At 38.6% G+C, this 23,040-nt stretch overlaps 2 protein-coding genes across 6 annotated transcripts in view; one reads left to right on the plus strand and one right to left on the minus strand.

The window, feature by feature from the left end:
• LOC122573111 (protein-L-histidine N-pros-methyltransferase) overlaps positions 1 to 21,385 on the plus strand; it is a 41,189-nt gene extending 19,804 nt beyond the window's left edge. Inside the window, exons 3-6 of one of the 3 annotated variants that reach the window (XM_043739073.1) lie at positions 13,531 to 13,743; positions 16,279 to 16,666; positions 16,736 to 16,844; positions 21,268 to 21,385. In XM_043739073.1, coding sequence (XP_043595008.1) covers positions 13,531 to 13,743; positions 16,279 to 16,666; positions 16,736 to 16,844; positions 21,268 to 21,311 — 754 coding nt within the window. In that variant the 3' untranslated portion in view covers positions 21,312 to 21,385. Of the gene's footprint in view, positions 1 to 13,530; positions 13,744 to 16,278; positions 16,667 to 16,735; positions 16,845 to 17,592; positions 17,817 to 20,437; positions 20,702 to 21,267 lie in introns of those variants that run through there. The other 2 variants (XM_043739075.1, XM_043739072.1) reach the window with 2 other exon arrangements.
• LOC122573110 lies at positions 16,850 to 23,018 on the minus strand. 3 transcript variants are annotated; one of them, XM_043739071.1, is made up of 8 exons: positions 22,808 to 23,018; positions 22,593 to 22,726; positions 22,050 to 22,292; positions 21,504 to 21,888; positions 21,016 to 21,403; positions 20,735 to 20,857; positions 20,378 to 20,510; positions 16,850 to 20,291 (listed from the first exon to the last, which is right to left on the minus strand). In XM_043739071.1, the coding sequence occupies exons 3-8, from the start codon at positions 22,289 to 22,291 to the stop codon at positions 20,243 to 20,245; spliced, it is 1,320 nt and encodes a 439-aa protein (XP_043595006.1). In that variant the 5' UTR covers position 22,292; positions 22,593 to 22,726; positions 22,808 to 23,018; the 3' UTR covers positions 16,850 to 20,242. The 3 variants fall into 3 exon arrangements, with proteins under 3 accessions (XP_043595006.1, XP_043595005.1, XP_043595004.1); XM_043739070.1 differs by lacking the exon at positions 22,593 to 22,726; XM_043739069.1 differs by having other exon boundaries at positions 22,593 to 23,018.
• Positions 23,019 to 23,040: the final 22 nt, after the last annotated feature.

Consider the following 23,040-nt stretch of genomic DNA (forward strand, 5'->3'; position numbering starts at 1 on the left):
TCAGTTTACCATCGTTTGTACGATAATAATTCGCGATTAAACGATTCCTTGGATAAATACGGAGGAATATCGACAAGCTTTAATCCTTTTGATCTTACCGATGCAGATACGCGTCTAGCCGAATCTATCCTCCTCGACCAACGAATCTGCGTGGCTCCGATCAGTCAGTCGTCCTTTCTCGACAGACAGGTAGTTTTCGTAGTTTGCATCGTTTATTCGCGATCTCTATAGAGAGGCGACAGATTTACGTATCGAGGGCCAACCGATGAAATAACGCGTAAAACACGCATAAACGGTAAAGATGCTAAAGGTACATGAGAAAACGTGTATAAAGTGGATTTAGCGAACTTACTGGAATACGTGTCGGGATAATAGATACGTCGCAAGAGACTGTTGCGCGAGTCGAAGGTACAAAAGAGAATTTCCATAATTGGAAGAAAATTTCGATGTGTACGTAAAATATCTACCTACTGAAATATCTCCGAATTTCTCCGAATTATTAAATCGTTCTCGTGTTTCATAAATTGTTCGATGCTCCCGATAACGCGATATTTCTCCTACGGGAAGTTCTACATTTCGTATAAACTGCAGATTTACGTAGATAAAATATCCGACTCTCGTAAACTAAATCAAGATCGCCTAATATCTATCGATCGACTAACGACGTAAGGAGAAAGATAACATGAAATTGCGCGAAAGCGAGAGGGTGGAGAACGTCGGATCGATCGTAACAAAGTGAGACAAGGAGGTCCCGACAGATTCCGCGGTCGGACGGAACACAGCAGCCAGTTTTTGTGTCAGGCCCCGGAGTGTGCGGAACTTTAGAATGGTCGTGAGTATGTACCTGGCGAAGCAGGACGATCGAGAAAAGGGGCTGTTTAGTTCCGCGCGCCACCTGTTATCTCCCTGTCTGCTTTTCGACCTCCCCTCTGTCCTTGTAAACCTGACTTCCAAAGGGTGACCAGATCCTTATTTTCTCATGGGTATATACGATATCTTCTTGCTTGGCCATACTTCCAAGACGTTCGTTCGACACGTGCCGCAACTCGCGCGTCACGCTTGTCCCCCTCGCTTTAAAATTTTCTAGCCGAGAGTCGGAAATTCTTTGTACGTTTTGTTGTACATGGTCGGTTGTCGAGAAATTCAGCGATATCGCAAACTATATGTCGCAGTACCTATAGCTGTTTCGTTTATACGACGAGTAGTAAAACGAGAAATTTTGTTTAATCTGCCCTACTAGTTAAGACGCAGTAATATCCTTTGGTGCTAGGATCGAAGGTACATTAATTTTTAAACGTCGTCGTTAGTAAAACCATTCATTTCCATTTGCCGTATACAACGCAAACGGCAAAGTCACGTAAACTTATGGCGTTATAAGGTAAATAGGATTTTAATGAGCGAACAGAGGCACGTGAGTCGATAATTCGAGGGAACCAGTCCGAGCATTTTCGTAATTACAACGACGCGGCAATGAAATCAGTAATTTTCCGGAAACGATTGGGAAACACACGTTGCCAGGGAATTACGTGTTCGCGATGTTTATCACTTGAAAACACGTCGTTACGTCCCACCTCGTTTTTGTTCGTCGCCGGCCAAACATCGATATAATTTCGTAAGTGCTTGTCGACCTCGGAGTATTAAGTCGCGTCGATTTTATAAAAATCCTCAGATACGGAAAACTAACGAGACAACCGTGTGTCAATTACGGCAGCATATTTTATCCGTTTTTCCATTAGCCACTCTATATTTCTGTCTCGCTATTAAACTTCCCTTCGAGTTCATTTAGCGTTAGAATTTTCACACGAACGCTTATACCTCGTAAATTAGTAGTCCGATAATTTGTTCAACCTGCAATTTATCTAATCGCCCGTATCTACGTATAATCTTCGCGCTCTTTCAAATTCAACTCGATCCAACCATTCACGTTCCTTTTGCTTCGTTCGTTATCTCGCGCGTGTCTTCTTTGATTTCTCAGCTTTCGTAACAATAAGGAACAAGCGTGTTAGAACACACGCTTTTCTGAACTAAAAACGCGTTAAAATATCTCCAGTTTGATGAAAAACGTACCTGTTGAAGTAATTACTTCAAGAAAAACTCTACACCTTTTTCTTTTGTATATCCGTCACCCGAAGACCGCTGTTACGAAGAGAACGGAATTTAGCGAAAGAAAAGATTCGAAATAAGAAGAGGTCCGTATCATCGCGCTGTTGAATATAAATTTTGTTTTGGATTACAAGATCTGGAAAGAAAAGAGCTGCAAGTAAATTTCTATCGCTGTTTCTCGTAGCCTTCAGCTACAGCTACGAGGCTAACTTTTTGCTAATGTCCTTTGCTATAAATATTAGGTTGTCCGAAAAGTGTCGTCCTTTTACAGACATGTCTTTTACAACATAGAGACAAAATGGATCATACGTAATTCGATAAAATAGTATAAAACGGATAACGTTGTGCATCCATTATTTCCTTATAAAACGAAAGAAACTTCCCCTATCGTAGCTCCTTCTATTGCACCGTAACACTGTAAGAGTGAGGATCTGAATCAGCATACGCTATACCTGAACTTGCACTTATACCTTTATTCATTTCGATATATTTTTCTATTACAAATTCATCCACTCGTTCCTCTATCAGTCGACCACAACGGCGCCTGCTACTGGTATGCCTGTTAGGATGTCTTCGGATAAGAAAATATAGATAGAACGTGGAACAGATAAAACTCTCAGTCGACAAAGTGTTACGTCTTCCTTCGTGAAAACCGTCTCGACCGAAAGAAATCACCTAGGAACGCCCACGTTTGTCGAGTTTCTGACGAGGTAAAGGGTTAATGAGCAATTAGCAGGGCGCAAACTCGTGGCGAAGGGCGCGTGGCCACGAAGAGGGTGGTATGCGTGAAACGAGCGCCGCCCCTCGTTTATAATTAGTGGCCACGGGACTGGGAACAGAGAGAAAGCCAGAAATCCAGAGGTTTTCGTGGGGTCGACGCCCACGAGACGCTTTTCCATTAGACGCGAGAATTCGCGCCTGCGCCCCTCGATTAATTACGGAGAGGGTTGCCAATCGGAAGGAGAACCGAGAGCCGCGCAAACGCGCTAATGATAATTACTGACCAACGAGCCAACGTCGTCTCCGTGGACCAATCGCAGGATGCTGACCGAGGAAAGAAACGAGACGAGCGAAGAAAGAGGAAGGGTTTGTTGAAGGGACGTCTGAGGGGTTGAACGACGAAACTCGCGCGCTCCAAGATCGAAACGCTCCGTACAGCTGAGAATTAAGAAAACTTTGCTTTATTCAGAGACGCGTTATTGTACGTGGTTTGTCATTTTGGTCGATAGAAGGAGGAACAACGAGGAAATTACAACGCCATCGAAGTAACAAAAGAACGTGTCTCGCTTGTCTCTTACAGCATCGATGGTTTGACGATAACGAAAAAGAAAAAAAAGTTATCGATTAGAAAGTATAAAAAGGAAGGAGATAATAAGAAATCGGTATGACGTAATTTACGAAGAGGAGCAAACATGCAAGTTTGAAACGTGTTAGTATTCCAAGAATCGCAGTTGGATATTTACAAAGAAAGGAAATAACAGTGGTTCGTATTATTAGTAGGCAGATAGGTATATAACGAGCCTTATTATTTTTATATTAACTATGTCTCCCTAGAAAATATCGCAGTAGGAAAAAGAAAGGAGTCGTTCGAATCACGATTGGGGCAGAGAATTTTAAAATTCACCCTCGTCGCGCACGCGACATAGGTACATACACGGATAATAATACGTAACCGTTTGATGAAACCGAACTGTACGATATTTTATACTTTCCCTTGTGATTCATTTATTTATATCGATTGTACAGTTTTTTAGAGGTACATATCATCGTGTATTTTTACCATCAATTCTACTTTCAATCGAATACTTTAACTTTAATTGGGCCTTTCAATACTCTCGAAACACGTGCACGTAAGTTTGAATTTAACAGTCGAACAAGCTTGATATTTTTCGAATTGTTAGCGCAAATTCGGAACTCCGAGACTCGCTATTTTGACAGAATCTGTTCGACGGAAAATTATTTCTCGCTTTCGATTTGCCTGCTCGCTTTTGCTCGCGAGTAACCACTCTTTACGATCAATTTTACATGTTCGTCTTATTATTCCAATTGCAATGGGATATTTCAATACTTTCGCGTACTTTGACGCATTCGAGTTCAACGATAGCGATATTCGTCGAATTAGATACTGTTACGATAACCAATCCTAAATTAACGAACCCCGTCGATTCGACGCAGTTTGGTGGTTCTAACGTTAAATAGGAAATTATTTCTCGCTTTCGATTTGCTTGCAAACGGACAACCACCCCGTTCCTGATCGCAGCTCGTAATACTCGGTCTACCAACGCAACATCGAACGTATCGAATACCGCTCGAATCATCTATCCTATCCGATACGAAAATAAACAGCTTGACGCGATGGAAGTTAAAGAGGAAAGCAAGAAGCATCCCTTTGTGACAGCGTATTGGTATCGGCGGTACAGGCGTGACGAACGCATCTTCCCCGTATATAGTATCGGTATAAACCGGTATGTATTTCCACGGGACCAGGGGCAGAGGAAGAATCATAGACCGCGTAGCAATGGTTCACCAGCAACCCTACGAATTACATATGCACGGGTGTCGTTCGTAGAGTCGCGCGTCCACATAAATCGAACGATATGGGGCTGGCCAACCAGCCAATCGGAATGGCCGTTAACGTCTAAGATAAAAACTAGCCGTGGCCCCCGCACGATCTCTCGTCGCTACCATGAGGATTCGCCTAACGAACGGCGAACCAGTGTCTTCTTCGATTCCACGTACACTATATAGATATACAGGGAGTTTCAGCCAACTGGGCGGAGCTATATCTTCAGCCACCGTAAATGCAATTTCGAAAGTTATACGAATAAGTAAAATCGAGATCAATTTGAACGAATACGTTCGAGATCCAGAGAACTTGGATATATGTAACCCTTTTATTTATAAACGTAGTACGAGTTTGTCGTAACAGGTAAAAATTACACCATCCGGTGATACAGATCGAGGAAGAATTTTCTAATCCTGAAACGCTACAGCGAGAAGGCGCATTCCGCGGTTATCTTTGTTCGTATCGTGTCTGACAGTACAAACGCTATGTTTCCTCCGCTGTTTATACTTTTCGGTAATGTTGCTGCGTGAAAGTTGCAGTTAACATGTACCGTTATTCGTTCTTTGATCAGAATATACCACAATTTACTGACATTACGATAGTGGGATCGTGTGTAATCCGTTACACGTTTGTCACAGAAAGATCAGAACGAGAGATACGAGGAGAATTAATGATCATCGATACGTTCGTTAATTATTCCCAGCTAAAATATCGAGTAGATCTGATCGTCGAGTTTCTCGTTTCTAATGATCAAAGTACGTACACCTCTAGAAGCAACATTATTGTTTCAGAAGGAAAATATTTTCACGCTCTTTCGATAGCTTTTCCAGCAATGTAGAAAATAAATTTACCATCTTCGCTCGATTCCTAATCCCGTTAAACCATTCTGAAAAGCTTGCGGGCAAACTGTGCATAATACGCGCTACTGTGAAACCGAGTTGTAACAGCGTCGGTATCTGCGTTCGATCGGAAAAGTTATATCAGAGAATGGAGTGTTACGCTTATTATATATATGGAACACGTTCGCGAGGAACTTGCACTTGGGAAAAGATGTGTAACTTATTATATACGCTGCAGTCGATAGAATGGAAGGTTCCGGTGGGGGCAAGATACATTGACCTTACACGCGACGATCGAAGAAAGCTCAGCTTGAAGGAAAGACATGTTCGAACATTATTTCGCGTTACTCGATCGCTTAGGAACATTTGCTCGATAAAAACGAATATAAATTCGGAAATATTCCAACGACGCCTGCGAGCTATGATCAGACGTATCTCGCACCGCTTCAACGCAATTAATCTCTGTTGTCACGATTCTTCATTCTTCTCGTATACTTTAGAACGAACGACTTTTATCCGCCTCTTATCCTTTGATTATCGATCGCGATCAGGAATACATGTGTAAATCTTTGGATCTTAGCTTCTTTGATTATATTATGTAGCCGAACATCAGACAGATATCTGCGATTTCGTTTAAACGCTCGATTCTTAATAATTCCGATTTGATTTTATACGCCAAGAAAATAATTTTCTTCCATGCACGCTCTTATTCTTTCTTATAAGCTAGCTTATTCTTTCTAGTAAGCTACGATATGTAGCTGGTTGGTCGAATCAAGTCTACGGCCGTCCTTCTTTATCTTTTATGGCGCAACAACTCTTGGGGATCGTACTCGAATCACAGTGTTTAAGGCGTCTAAAATTCAGAAATGTCTCCAAGGAAGGGGGGAGGATTTGCTGTAGCTGGCGCCGAGAAGAAACGAGTTATAAAAGCGTGTATTTCCCTCGCGAATAGTCCGCTTCGTGCTCCTATATTCTCCCACGACAATCTCGCTGAAAATCGGACGATGTTCCCGAACTTGCGACGAAATTACAAACTGATACGATATCCTACTCTTACGGATTCATCGAGTAAATATTAGTAACCCTATTTCATCGAACTATGATATCCTGTGGTAATAGAATAAAATAGACTACCGCCAATTAATCGAATTATGATACGGTGAATCGAGGTAAACTAATTCGATCAAACTGCTGTGAAATCGAGGCATCGAGGAGAAAGACGTAGGAAGAGAACTGCGTATTTAATCTCGAAACCAAGTAAAAATGGTTTTATTCTAAACAGTCGATTCATATTCGAGCATAACCTTTCAGCAAACGCTATTCCTCGATACAACCAACGATAGGAATTCTTTCCTTCGTATACTTCCCTTTTCAGTGCCGACTTATCGCGACGAAACAAACGGAGCATCGAATCCTTCAACAATTGACGCGAGGAAACAAAAGGAAAGGATACGGAGCGTTGCGATTTCTTCGCTCGCGCCCCTTTCGTAAAAGCGTCGCGGTGTATAGAGAACAGGGGGGGGGGTGGAACCGCTCCCTCCCTCGTCGGGAAACGGTCGAATTGGTTCGAACGGATACGCGACGTGTGATCCACGTCTCCGCGCACACGCTCGCCGACGATGTTCGCAGTCACGACGAACGCAACGGCGAACGTTTCGTGATCGCGAACGCTCGCGGAAAAGAGAAAGAAAGATGGATAACGTTTCCAGGGGTGAAACGAGCCTCGAGACTGACAAAAGTGGGGGTAAAGGGAAAGAAGACGAGATACGTGGAGAACAAGGAAATCGAGAAGTATAAAAGAGAAAGGGAGAGAGAGAGAGAGAGGAAAGTAGAAAGGCAACACGATGCAAAAAGGGAAAGAGAGTATGCGAAAAACTCGCATAACGATCCCGTTTAAGAATCGCTCCACATCCCCCTCCCATGAGACAAACCCTTATCCCGTTTAACTCCTAGGCGAAGCTGAGCGAAGTAACGGGCAAACATGCTCACCAGCCACCCACTCAGCCCTCTTCCCCCGTTTCCTCGTTCTTACCCGGCTCGGAGGACAGCATTTGCAAAACTCCGACGTGTATAATAGTAATTATTGTCCACGGATACTCCTATCCACCCTCCCTCCCCATCCTTCAGCCGCCGATCTGCCACCACCACCGCGACTATCGCGGCGTGGCCTCCCCTCCATCGCTCGTGGACAGGGTGGTCCATGTTCCACGCCTACCCAGCATCCCTAGCTCCCAACTACGTCCTCTCTCCCCTCTTCTCTTCTTCTCGCTTCTCTCTTCCGCTTTCCGTTCTGTCTCGCATAGCCCTCGGAACTTCTCGTCTCTCACACCCGCGCTCCAAGCACGACGAACGAGCAGAAGGAGAAGGAACGAAAAGCCAGCTAACGAGATACCGTCGCCGCGGTAGGGGGAATGCTAAATAGACGCTACGTTTCTCTCTGTCTTCTCCGTTCTCGTTCCTCTCGTTTTTCCTTCGAACGACACCGTTTTCCCCTCCTTTTCTCGCTCCCTCTCTTCGTCCTTCTTTTCCCCGTGCTATCCCCACTATCGCTGTTCCCCCACCACGCGCTGACTTCTCGCACACATCAGCGAAGCTAGCTAACCCCCACCGCAGCGAACCGGCGCACGAGCGCTTACGAAAATAGTCGAATGAATCCGAAATCCGTCTACGGTCTGCATTGTCACCGCGGACGCACACTAGCTGCGCATACGCTGTGTCGAGCGCGTCGTTCCTTCCGATTCTGTTTCTGCTTATGCTTATGCTCATGTCTCGTCGCGCTTTTACCAAAACCTAGAGCGTCGATTGTATAATCGTGATTGAAGAATGAAAAGGCGAGGAAGATCGAGGAAGTACGAGAAACGATGACATCGGAACGAAAGACCCTTGGTTCTCTTCTTGTTCGATTTCTTTCAAATAATCTTTACGCCTTTTCGATCGTTCTGCTTTCGTACAGTCCGATGACGGCTCTACCGCTTGAATCATTTGTTAATTAAATTTTGGTGCTTTCCATCTGATAACGAAAAATTGTTGTAAAATGAAAATAACAAAAATGTATTTGCTTCTATGATAAGTTTAATTCTTTGTAATCTATATTCTTAGCTTATGTGAATCATTTTGTTCTCTGTGAGAGATCCTTTGTTACCAAATAATTCAAAGAAATATATATATCTTAAAATATCGTCTATGCTTTCGATATCTTCGAAGACACGTGATAAATATCGTCGATGCCAATAATGTTTCATGGCGGAAAAGTAGAAGCCGAGTTCAACGGTTCCGTTCCATTATTGATGTTTATAGCGAATTGTCAGCGACTATATGTACAACACAGAAGACTCGGAATTAAAAGTTTCACGGTCGATTTGAATTTGTAAACGTACGAAAAGCTCTCTCGAAGAAAAGTTGGCGAACGATCTGTGAAATTTCTCAAGCCACCGTGATCCCTTTGCTTCTCACCAATTCGAAATACATTTTTCAGTCTGGCAGACATTGATTGAGTGCATCCTAGGAAAGTAATACCGCTGAAATTGACTATTGAATCGAACGAGGAAGTTATAAACATAACTCAAGATCCTTGTTGTCTCTCGACATTTGATTTTGTAATTAGGAAATACAAAATCGAAATTAATTTCTATCAATATCTACATATGTAGTGGGTTATTGTATGTATAGGGGCATTTTTATCAATTATTTTGGTTAATTTATAATTTTATTCAATAGATATGTTGTAATTATTACAGACCACAGTTGATGACAGTTACTTGTTAATTAGACGTCTCTTATAATACAATATCCGATAACAGTAACGCAATAGTGCGATAGAAAATAGAGGAATCCAAAATTTTGGCAATTGCAGTGGCAAATTATAGATAACATCAAAACATTTAAAACATCTTTTGATATTTCGTACAAATTGAACATTTCCCGTTGATTTTATTTTCTAATTATTTTATTGTTGCTTACGGTCAGCAATGTAAGTCACGAAACGAAAAGTGAGTCTCTCGACGTGCTCGAAAAGCGATCTAGAGCAACAATATGAAAAAGTAACCGAAGAAGGGGAAAGAGAAGTGACATAAGGAAGAATAAAAAGAAGGAGGAGAAAGGTCAGGATAGCGCGTTATGCTCGTTCAGGGCGACAAACGAAGGTAAAGATGACTGGACGGATTCCTTAAGTGTTGCCCCAATCAGATCCCATGTCACTCGGTTCATTAATCCATTCAGGGCGTACTTCGAAAAGTTCCACGTTGTATTACAGTGTTACACCGGTCCCGAATGTAACGACGTGAATATATAATGACGTTCGAAGCTTGAAAAATCTCGAGCGTGACAAGATTGAATCAAATTATAATTGTACCGCATCGATGTAACCTCTTAAAGCGGTTTACGCTGAACCGAACTTTGCATCCATAAATACAAACATGTGTTACATTGGCCACGTGGAAAATTGAATGCGCGATAGTACTCTAGTACTCTCTTTACAAGTAGTAGTTCTTTTTACTTCTCTGACGCCGTTGTTACAGTTGGCACTATGAAAAGTTTCAAGTTGTTCGAATTCAATTCGTGTATCTTGACTAACCTAAATCGCACGCCATTACCCCAAAATATTTACGTAGCGATATTAATATTTTAAACTGATTCGAACCGTTCAAAACAAAAGTACGAATGCTGAAACCGAAGTTCGATAGTAATTGCCATTTAGCATTTATTTCGATCTTCAATTGAGATAGTTACTCGATTCAGTACAATACATTTTCAAAAAATAATTTGCTGTAAAGCTTCCTGTAAATTTATGATATCGTGGCATATGCTCGTTTTCCATCGTCCTGGACTCCTCGATTCTTCGAATGCAAACAGCAGAATACCGTAGAAAAACCGAGATACGATGAGACGCATCTCGCGTCTGTGTCGTTAGGTGTGTTTCTGTAATGCTAGCCTACCTTCGATTATTTGCGCGTCCGGTATCGGGAGAAGGACAGATCGCAGGTAAAACGATGGTGCAAAAAGAGATGGAGATAGGTGTATCGAGAGCTTTGCAGCAATCCAGCAGAGAGCAGCACGGCTGAAACGAAGATTTGCAAACAATAGGCCCGTAGCGGGGTGGATTCTTTAGATGGCGACTTGATACGCATCGCATTTACATATTATTGCTATTATTAGGTAAACGGTCCTTCGAGCGCCTCTTTAACACTACGCGCTCGCCCTTCGAGGTATTTTACGAGCGAACGCGAGAGGCCCTCACCGATAAAAGCCACCGAGGCCATAGCGAACTGAACCAGCGCCGCCTGTCGGTCGACAAAAATTCAACCACCGCACCGCCCGGACCGAGTAGGTGGCTGGAATTGTAAATAATCGTCCAGAACCCCTGGAAAAAGATTCTTATCACCTTTATACCCGCCACTGTCCCGTTCCGTGTAGATATGACTCGTAGACTAGCCGTCAGCGCTTCGAAACTACTTACAGTCAGTTATTTTTAATCCCGATGATGTATGCTTTGAGATTGCTACATGATTATTGGTATTGATGTACATATATAGTTACTTTTATAACACGTTACTATGTTGGAATCGATAGTGTTTAAACGCGCGTTATGTGCAATTCGTCATTGGTATGTGGTAAAACATGGTACATATTTGTAGATCTATTTATTAGTACTGTGAAATAAGTGTTATAATTGAATATCGAGTAATTAAATCGATACCGAATTGTACGACTCGTATCGATTGTAGTGCAAGTAGCAGATTCACAATTAAACTTTTGTATGAATTTTGATATAGAAGATGTGACCTTTCGTTTTAAAGGACTCGGGCTTGAAACTGCGAAGATGTGTGAATTTAATTATAAAGTAGTGTTACATTCAAATTGTCTAAATGCATCTTACCCTAAGACAATTGGCTCTAATTTCTGCGATTTGAAAAATAATAATATATTATTAACAACGTAACGAAGCTGCGTGGGAAAGAAATAATGGGCCGATTCAAAATCCGCGTAATAACGCAAGATCGCGAGGGATCGGCTTTTTAAACCTGGCAACGCTGTGTAGCCGCGCGCGCACCGGACTTCTCTAGACCGCGTGACGCCAGGGTCGAAATTAAAGACGCGGCTTCGAAAGGTAGAGGTAGGGGGCCCCCGACGACGAAGTTGTGGAAAGCAAAAAGGGCGAAAAGAAGGGATCGGAATCGCTCGATAAAACAGGGCGACGTTGGAAGCACCGATAGGCCCCGAACGATTCTCCATTGGGAGAGACATTGCGACGCGGGGAGAAGGGAGGAACGAGTACGTACACACAATGGGGTCCAAGAAGAGGAGCCGAGAGCAAAAGCGGTGAATTAATTGTCGCTCGCGCCGCCGACGAAGCCGCCACGATCCGCAAGCCTGATTTGTGAGCCGCACGCGTGTATATCGTATGTGTATCTACCCGTTCCTTTCCTCTGCTCTCTCCCCCTCACCCTCTCTTTCTCGCTGGCTCTTTCGTTTTCTCTTTCGTTGCACGCTCTCTTCCCTTTCCATTTCTTTCATTCTTCACTGGTTAATCGTCTCCGGCGTGCAACAAGGAGACCCGTGTACAGGTTATACGCGACCATGGTGGAGACTGACAATGGAAACAAGCCCAACGGTACGGCAAAGTAAACAGGCACTGTATAAGAGAGACAGAGAGACGGTAAAACAAAAACAAGATGGTAATGAAAAGAAGCAAATAATAAACGGAGAAATAAGAGAGATAGACCGTGAATGATCCGTGGAAAGAATAAAGAACAAGATAGAGAATCGGAAAGATGCTACGAAAAATGCGGCAACCGGGTCTCCATGTTTCTTTCTCTTCTTTCCATTCGCTTCTTTTCATCCTCCTCTTCCGCACCTCTTTCCTCTGTCTCCTCTGAAATCTTCTTCTCTTCCTTCTTCTTCTTCTCCTCCTCCTATCTCGTCTGTTTTTCTTTTTCTTTCTCTTTTTGATTTTTATTTATTATTCAATAGAAGCCAGAAGGTGCTCGTTAATTGATGGCACCGGCTATGGTCGAGCGCAGGAAGCGGTAGAGAGGGAGAAAAATCGAGGTGGGCCCACGAAGAAGGGGACCATGAGACCACCATCGCCTTATTTATAACGCCGGGGGTAACCGAATTCACGATCAAAATCCCGCGTTCCGCGGCATTGATGGATCGCCACCGTTGTGCGCCGCGTTGCGGCAGCGCTGGTATTTTCAAATGAACCCGCCCTTTTTCCTCGTGCGTTCAGCCATGGTTCAGCCCTCACCATCATCCTCCGGCTAGTCGGAAGATTCCCTCCGAAACGAGGCATCATCGAATTCTCCCGACTAAACCGAGCCACAAACACGTCGGACCTTTTGATTTCTATATGCAGCTGCCTTTCATCGATCATGGAAGCTCCGTCGACCCGCACAATGAGATGTTGAAATATGTGTTACCGTTGCGTTGATTTATTCGTCTCACCCTTCTGTAGCCGACCTCGTGCACCACCAAATCTCGACGTTTACGACTTTATCTTGTAATAACTTAGATTTACCTTGTCAAAGTTGTTACAGCGGAATTATATTTTCTACGGGACAGAAAATGCGAAAATTTCTATACGTGTTTGTATAGCCTTGTAAACTTTCTTCGCTTTTCGATACTTTAAAATTTATTCACATTTAAAATATGAATATTTTATCATCCAAATGCGATTTTAAATGCCTGCATTTTTAAGCAACATTTCGTTCGAAAAATTATAATTTTACATAGCAGAATAAAGACAGATTTCTGTACCGGTATCATATAAACATATTTAAACGATTAAAACTTGTTTAAAGAATATAAAAATTATTATGTATAAGATTATATTTTATTATATTACGAACAGTTATGTGGTAAAATAGTACTTTACCATATTATATGTTATATAATTCCATCAAAATGGAATCTCACCAATATTAATATCAGATATATTTCTCAAAGGAAAGACAAGCTATTCTGTGTACGTATATTCTATGTTATTAATTTTCGCATTTCAACATTGTAAAATGATGATTTCAGGTTGCTGGGCCGCGGCTCCATGCATGTCTTTTCCTGCGAACAGTTTCAAAAATTTATGGCAGCGAGCGGCTTTACAGGGCCGTGGCATTCGTTGGTGGATTTAGGAGCTGGCGACGGTGCCACCACTGCTCATGTAGCCCACCTCTTTGAAAAAGTTTACGCCACAGACATATCAGCACCGATGAGATGGGCTCTGGCTAGAAGGAAGTTCACGTAAGTCACGTTCAATCTTTCGTTCAATTTGCATTCTTCGAAATGAAAGCTTAAAAGGGACAAGAAAATTGTAGGGTTCCTACTTGTAACTATTTAACGAAATATCGATGGGGTAGAAATATGAAAATTTTCCACATTTTTATTTGCCCATCTATCTTACCTTTTTTTTATATTAGAATGTCGTAATTCCATCTGTGTTTAAAATATACAGAAGTATGTAAATTCTTTGCTCAAGTATGTGATACTTGCTCGATATTAACTAATAAATATTAACTAATTTTAAAGTATTCCAAAAATATTTGCAAATGTGTAAACGATCTAAAAACGCAAGTTGTTTATATTAGTAGGTAATTAAAATAAATCGAGAGAATTTGACAAACGTTTTAGAACTTTTGTCGAAAATAAATATACAATTGTCTAAATTATCCTATCCTTCTTTTGAATATTGTATCTTAACGTATGAGATATCTATTACAGGTTTCTTTTATACGATTGAAAAGCGATAGATATACTATATTCAATATACCAACTAAAAAGATAAATAATATCTAGCAAGAAAAATTCTGCTTTCCAGTGATAGTTAAATCACGTCAAAGGTACATTTAAATCGACGTTATTTTACCACTTTGCCCTGTAGACGTCTATTTCTTAAAAACTGGACAAAACCACTAATTTTAATTCCAAAAAAAAGAAGAGAAAAAAATGAAAATACATTTCGTTAACGATAGATTTCATGGAAATTGAAACTGATCATTGAGGATCATTCTTGGAGTATCGATGTATAAATTGATTATTCTTAAGTTTCATATCGAACGACCAGTTCACCCTAGAACGAACATAGAATTCTTCACTCATGGAACGTGGACTATTTCAAAGCTCCTCGTAGTCGCCTTAATTAAGCGCGTAGATGCTTAATTCAATGGTATCCGAGAGTTGGAGGAACATCTAACGACTCAATGTCGTCGAGGACGGTGCATGTAATAGACCATGGTGCGCTACTAACAAGTTTATGGCACCGAATTGATTGGAGTAGAAGTTTACGGTGGTTTTACACCCGGCCTGTCTCGCGTCGATACGGTTGCAATCCGAGACTATTCGAATTTTAAGTAAATGTCCGTAGGGTGCGATGTACCCGTAACCGTTTTATAGAAATCCGTTTGCTCTTTTCCAGACGAGTTTAGAACCCTCCCCCCGTGATCTTAGGCGCGAATGAAGATCTTCGAAGAGAAAATAGGAAGAGAAGTACGTGTTAACACTTAGAATACGATAGTAGTTAGAGATGCAGTCACCGTGAAGTAAACAGTAACTTTGATTCGGATCATGTCCAAGGTGTGGCATTATGTGGGATCCAGTTATACGAGCGAATTCGATGCTTGAAAATAATTAAACAATAGGTTTGTACGAACGTTGAGTTTTGATATTGCTTCCGCTTTGGAGTTAAGACTAATTTCTTTGTTATCTAATTATTAATATGATTTTCGTGAGACATGCTTTCAAGGATTACTTTTGTTTCTTACAGTTTAATGCTGGGTAGTGTTTCAAATAATTTACAGTATTTGAGTTTATTATTAATAAAGGAAAAATATTTTGTAAAATGAATGAATTGGAAAGTCCTATTTTCTGATCTACTAATCAAAATTTAACTAATTTGTTTGGATAACATTTACGTTTCAATAATTTTATTAAGATATTGTGCGTGCTTTATTAAAATTTGTAACTTGAAAACAAGTTTGAGTGATTGTATAAACATATTTCATTATTTTTAAGTATTGAATTTATTAAAACAAATCCCACATAGGATGCTACACCCTGCTACAGCATTTATATTTAGCTATAGTATTTAAATTGTAATTATATAATTCTTATTTTTTTACTATTTTAAAATTAGATAAAACTTTGTTAGAAAAATCTAATATCTACTATGTGACGCTAGATTTTTCGCTGTTTCAAATCTTACTGACAATGCAAATTTAATTTATCATCCAAATCCAATTTAATTTGCTATCCAAATGTTTGTGTTATTAAAAATAACGAGAACATGAAAATAGGCAAAATAAATAAAATACTTTTTGTAAGAGCATAACCGTACCTAAATGGCCTGCATTTAAAATATCTGAATTTACTAACTTCATATTAACTTTTATATTTCTTTTATCCCAAATAAAAAGAAATTATGTAATACGTTCCAAATTTAACAGAAGAAAATCACCAAAATCTATTAGAAGAAATATTCTATATAAAATAGGCTACTAAATTTTTATTTGAATTTAATCCCACGCAATCCACAAATTAAATGCATTCTTCTCTTAAAATTAGTTCCTATACCTTTGACCAAATAGCATGCACGTAAATAAAATTCCAAAACATTAAACGAAACATCTTAAACACAATATGATGAGAGGAAATGTTTAACAGATTGTGTGAATTAATTGTATCAGCATACTATCACCCCTTTCTAATATCAAACAACATATGACGTAATATTCTATGGGAATAGAATAAAAATGGAAGAAAATATACTCTATTATCTTATAGGGTGCTGGACGTAGAAAAATGGCACGAAAGCGGTCCATTCAACGTAATCCTCTGCCTGAATCTGTTGGATCGTTGCGATCGACCTAATACTCTACTTCGCCGTCTGAAATCATCTTTGGCTCCGGGTGGACGTCTGGTCGTAGCGCTGGTTCTTCCCTTCAGCCCTTACGTGGAAGTTGGTGAAAGGGGTGACCACAAACCGTCAGAATATCTACCAGTAAAAGGGAACGGTCTAGAAGGTCAAATAGCCAGCCTCGTCGACAGAGTTTTCGCACCATTGAGCCTAAGGTGTCTCGTATGGAGTAAACTGCCTTACCTCTGCGAGGGAGACCTCGGCCAGGCGTATTACTTTCTCGACGACGTAATATTCGTGCTAGAGGCACAGCCAGTTAGTACACAATCCTGTGAATATTCAATGAGAAATATTTCTAGACACTTATACGCTAGAAGCTTTTAGGATACCTCGCGATACTCAGCTTCCGAATGGATGGATACAGAACCGTTTGAAAAAGAATGCCCGAACGTGTTCAAACAACAGACTTATCAAGAACGGAAATGTAATACAGGCAAGTCACACTTGTAAAAACTTTAATGATTGCTGTTCATCGGTTAGAATTATGCAAGAATACAGAAGAGCAATACTGGCAAGCGACAACGAGCTTAATGTGCAAATACAGCGGTAGCATTGGTGTATTATAATTCATCATTCATTAATCGATTGTCCATTTATGCGACATGATAAATGAACAACGACGGTGCGCATCTTACAACGATCTCTTACTGTCAAAGTCAGAAGGTGCAGAAAACTTGTACACGGTTCCTATTGATAATAAATATGACGCGAGAGCGATAAAACTTGGAAACTGGATTCTGAACAACAGTTCATACGGCTTGCGACTCTATCTCGCAAACACCTAAAACGTTTAATTTGTCTCGAGACTCGGTTTTTTGTACCTTTTATCATCAGACTTTGTTTCCGTGCTCCCTCTTACTTTTTTCTTCTCATTTTTTTTTCGCTTTTTTCTCTTTTTTTTTTTTTTTATTTGGCATACAAGTAGCGACTTAGTCATGGATATGCTTAGTCGTGTCGACACTTCGACAACAAGACAAACGATGATACGTTCCGCGTTAGTCTCGTAATAGCTACTAGAGGAAATAGTTCCATTTAGTTGCTGTTGCAAATACACTTTGGCGTGTAACAGGTAAATCGTCAAAAATTACTTAGATGATATTGCAGCAGCTTTACTTTTAAGATTCATGTCGATTAACAAAAAACAAGGGATATACAGGACTTAAATTTCGGTGATATTTCAGATTGCATGTGTTGCTCAGTGTATAACATTCTGTGTGCCAAATGTGGATGATCCGTAACTGAAAACACAACCTGTACCTGTTTTGTCCGCTAATCTCAAGCATAAATCAGAACACCAGAAACCGTAAAATCGATTTGTTCCTAGTAATTTCAACAATTTCACAGACAACGTTGATTTGAAATCTATGTCGATTGTAAGTTCTATTATTAAATTTTATTAATAGAGTACAGTTTGCTGGCTTATATTATTTCTCCACAATATTCATTCCAATGGTAAACTACAAAGACAAGATAACAAAATTAATTTAGGATATAGAGAAGAGAATGTCAAGTAAAATAAAGGTAAATGGTTTAATGTTTTATCTTTCACATTACTTTTATACTGTTATGTATATACACCCACACTAGATACACATGATGAGATATGCTAAACTATAAGTAGCATTTCTTCAGGATACTGCTTGAAAATTATGAAAATAAAATGCTTATCTTTGCACAGCTTTTATATATAGTAGCATCCACAATCCTGCAGCCTGTATATGCAGCAAATTGCTAAAAAACATATTTTAAACAATGTAATTAATTTTGAAATATCTTTCATACTTTCTACCTTTTTTCCTAAAAATTTTAACACTCCTTCACATTTTCTTTATTATCTACACATATGTATATTTCATTTTCTCAATTCTATTAATAATTTTATTCAACTGAGATATTCTAACATAATAATTGATACACAGATAATATAGATGGTATAAATAAATTTTTATGAATGATTATGTAACATTATACAAAATTAAAATAGAAACTTTTAGTTCACACTTCTAATATTGAATTAAATAATTACTAAATAAATTGAAATTTTATTATGTTTCATTAATTGACATATATGTCAACAGCGAAAAAAATTATCGTTAGGACGATATTAACGAATGTAAACGAAAGAAGATGATTAAAATATCTTGATCCTATCATCCTACATACTAGAAATGCAAAAATGTTTGAATTTAAAAAAGGTGTTAACACACAGATGTAAATAGTGGATCACAGAAATCTGAGCCCTGCTAACAATTGATCGACATATTCGCTGCAGATGTTATAAATAAATATACATGCGTTTTATAACAGACACGTTTATAGAAAGATATCTAAACAGAATCACGCGTTCACGCATTCAGATACGTTCATATAAAATTTTGCTATTTGATAGCCGAAACTTTACATCCATCGAACCTGTGTACAAACAAGATTCAGACATTCATCCACTTTCCAAGCATTCATTACACAAATTTATTGTTTATGTTCGGAAACATATAGTTTATATTTTGATATTATCGAGCGAGAAGGAAACATTTTACCATCGCAGATATGCGTATAACAATTGAGTTTAAAACGATTTTACTTCTACAACCAAAATAAAATGCATTTCATCGAAGAATTTCGATTAAGATAACGCATAATATTTTCTCTTTTCTCTTCTCTTGGTTTATCACGCATTTCGCGGTTGCCAGAGGTAATACCGTTTTTAAGTAATAGTGCACAGAGAGAAATTTTTTTGAGCATCAGTGCAAATCACGCTTCGAAAATTTTCTAATAATGTAACTTTTCGTTCTTTTCTTTTTTTTCTTTTTAATCGTATATAGTAACGAAATAATTTATTCCTCGAAAAATATCTATGAATTGACCAATGATTTATTTTTTTATACGTGCACACCGCATGTTACTGCCCATGGAGCTTATAAATTATTGCAAGTTTTAACATTAACTTGTCAGATAATAATACTAGACATAACAACAATATATGTTTGTGATCTATTTTTATAAATAAACAATAATTTATACAAGTATAATTTTTAAAAAATGTATATATATAGTATATAGAAATTGAATATTCATTTTAACTAGATAATTTTGTCGTGATTTTAATTATTTAATTCGAAACAATAGTCCAATAATTATATAATAAATATTCAAAAATTAAATAATGCGAGGTCAAGCGACAACAAGAATTGCAATTGCTTATTTATACTCTCGTATTTAGAATACTTATAACAATATCTAATTAGCAAACCTTTCACGCTTACATGCAAGACTGAATTTAGTCTTTACACTTTGTCCAAACTTCCAATACGTACAGAAGATTTACTTATATAACAAAGAATCTTTATAATACAATGTTGATCAGGTAATCATTGGAACACAAGTGGTGAGCTATTAAATCAATGCACAACAATAAAATATAAATGCCATTTTATAATACGTTCATAATATGTAAATTATTCATGATGGGGTAGATAATTTAAAATTATCCTACCCCATAGTTTCCAAGTAAGCCCCATAGGCAGATTATAAAAATTCGAAAAAAACTTATAGCAACGCGAAATAAAGCTAGTTCGAATTTGAAATAACGGTGTGGAGATTCGATTGACTATATATAAATTTTTTTCTTCGCTACCCACGTTTATCACAGTCCACGCATGACTCGTTTTGTCTCTTAGTATTTTGAAGTCCTAAACGCCAACAACATTTGAGCAATCCTTCGGGTTGTTTAAATACAAAACACCCATCTAACCCATAAACACCACATGACTAGAACATCATAGAGCGCAAAGACAAAACCCTGTCTGCCGCTTAAAAAGCGAAGACATTTGTTTAGTCTAGCTTGCGTTGTTCGCATAACTCTTCTAAACCTCCAGTCTTTCTGCATAAAAATTATAACTCTTTATTTGATATCTCTAGTCATGTAACGAGGGTATACTTAAAATATAGACCATAAGAGATACTTACAATGATGGGAGATAGGGAGTACCCGTATGATCTAATCGATGTTTATCTTCATTTTTCCAGCTTGAGACAGGAATATGTGGAGGTGGCAGGAAACTCCTTAGCGACTGCACAAGCTGTATTGTATCCACCAGCGCTGTAACAAAACCAACACAAAACATACACATTTCATTTTCATCAATGGAGAAAGATTGGCATGATCTAAAAAGTAGTCAAAGAAACACAGTATTTAATATCTAATAACATCACGCATCAATATTATGTAAAATATAAATAATTTATAAGAAGAATCTATTTGTAAACCTAATGCAAATATTATATTAAAAGGTAAATCATGATAGATGCTGTGTATTTTATTACTTTTTTGCAAAGCTTCTGATTGTTTTCCATATGGCTTGCACATTGCAGGACGTACACAAGCTTTCATCCTTGCCATGTTCTTCATAACTTCTGCAAAAGCCCTTACTATTTTTTCTTGTCCTCCTGTAAAATTATAAGAAAATAATCATTTTTTAAAGACATAAATTAATAAACGAAAATAAGGAAAAAATTTCAGATATAAATTACTAAATAAAGACATAAATATAAACATAGTTTCAATTTCATAGATTAAATATTATACGTATATATGATCTTCTAACCTTCTGAATTTGAAGATGCCCGAGATCCTTTCTCATTTTCTAATGGCCAAGCTCCATTATGTAAGGCTAACAAATCCTTATTTGCATTTCCTATTCCTTGTAAATTCCCCAAACCAAGCCCACTGAGATTGTCCAAATTATCTAAATTCGTTCTTAAGAAGTCTGTTAATTTATGATCAGACATTGGAATATTAGGTATTAAGGATTCATAATGCTGTTTCCCAGTGGCTACTTTCTTTTCTTGTGACACAGGTCTATGTGGAATATTTAATGATGGACGGCTTGGAGGACGTTGAAGATTCATTTGGTTCCCAGCACCTCTCATTTCTGCCAAATCTGCTGTTGATCCTCCTCCCATGTGAGTATTTGGATTAGCACTGCTTAATGTCTATAATATAAATACATCAAATGTAGTTGATTTAAAAGTATGTAAAAGTTAATTATTTTTTTATAATTAAATTATCAATAAAAATGGCTCTTATGCTTACTGCTTGAAAATCTGTGTTATGAGGAAAACTACTACGTAAGAGAGAAGCTGTTGTTTCATTTTCTTGAATGTAAGTTGGTGCCATATGTCCCATTTTTTGAGTTAACTCGAGTTGATTTTTGTAATAACGGCAAGCAGGATTTGGACAGTTTTGTACCACCTCTATTATAAATTCTTTTTCCATACCAAAACATTCCCGTCCGATAGTGTATGATTCCATAACAGCTCTAACTGTCCCTTCTAAGCCCAAATGTAGACCATGTGGACCATTCATATGCTTTAACATCACAGCATTCGCAAAATGTTCATAGGGCAATATTATTTTTCCATTTTCTCTAAGCACTAGCCTTCCCTGAGAGTCCAAAGCTATTCTTGATGCCATCATCCTATTTATACATTACAGAAAATGTAATAAAAGGATTGTAAATTTTACATAAAAAGTTATGTTTTATAAAAAAAAAAAAAACTATACAAACAGTTTACATTTATATATAAACATACAGTATAATATATTAATACATAAAGACAAAAGATCAAGCAATCTTACTGCAAATAGGCAGCACTTGGTATCATAGATGCATCCTTGAATTCAGAAAAACATTGCAGCAGTTCGATGCTTGGATTCCAACCTTTGTTTTGAAGATAGGCTTGTAATAACATATACATCTTTTCAGTAACATAACCAGCGCTACTTGGTGTACCAGGGTAACCAGATCCTCCACCTGGTGGTCCCATTTCGGTTTGCATACCTTTGGCAACAATGTTTTTCATAGTTTCTGCCAAGTCCATCCTGTGCAAATAAAATCATCTTTTCAAAATAAAAGAAAAAAAGATTTCTGCAATTAAAAAATTAAAAAACACGTCATAAATATAAGATTGAGTAGACTAAACTGAATTGCTAAAGTTATGTGTAATATCAGTTACAATTTTCGTAGGCGGTAACATTTCTCTTTCTTATAATACATAGAAAATTTCGTTAATTTCTGATGAGTTACATCTCATAAAAATTAATTTACAGAATAGTACACATTGGATAAATTAATTCGTAGAAAGCTATTGTTGAAAATATTAAGATGTACAGTAGCCGTACCGATGCTAATTGACACATGTAATAAAAAAGGGTCAGGAAAATGTGTGTAGGTTGCCAGGGTAGCAAGCTTGGCATTTTAAAAATCCATGCATATTCGAATCCTCCGGCCATTGTTATTTTCGGGATGAAGACGTCTAAAGAAACGATAAAAAAACACTGATGCGAGCCACCGCCCCCCTTTAAAAGCGGGGGGAATGAACGTTTTGGACACTCACCCCGTTACCGAGCACGACTTTCACTCACTCGAAGTGTAACCGGGAACACTACAGGACCCGCTTATCACCCTAATCGCCGCTACTTGGCATACCCTCATTAATGATTCTCTTCACATTTACAAATAACATAAATCGTGATAATTATTTCCGCAAGGATTGTTTGCGCGGCTGGCCACCAGAGGCGCATTGCCTTCGCGATTTTTACTGTATCCACGTATGTATGCACCTACGGC

Source organism: Bombus pyrosoma, linkage group LG11, assembly GCF_014825855.1.
Source record: "Bombus pyrosoma isolate SC7728 linkage group LG11, ASM1482585v1, whole genome shotgun sequence".
NCBI classification, from domain to species: domain Eukaryota; kingdom Metazoa; phylum Arthropoda; class Insecta; order Hymenoptera; family Apidae; genus Bombus; species Bombus pyrosoma.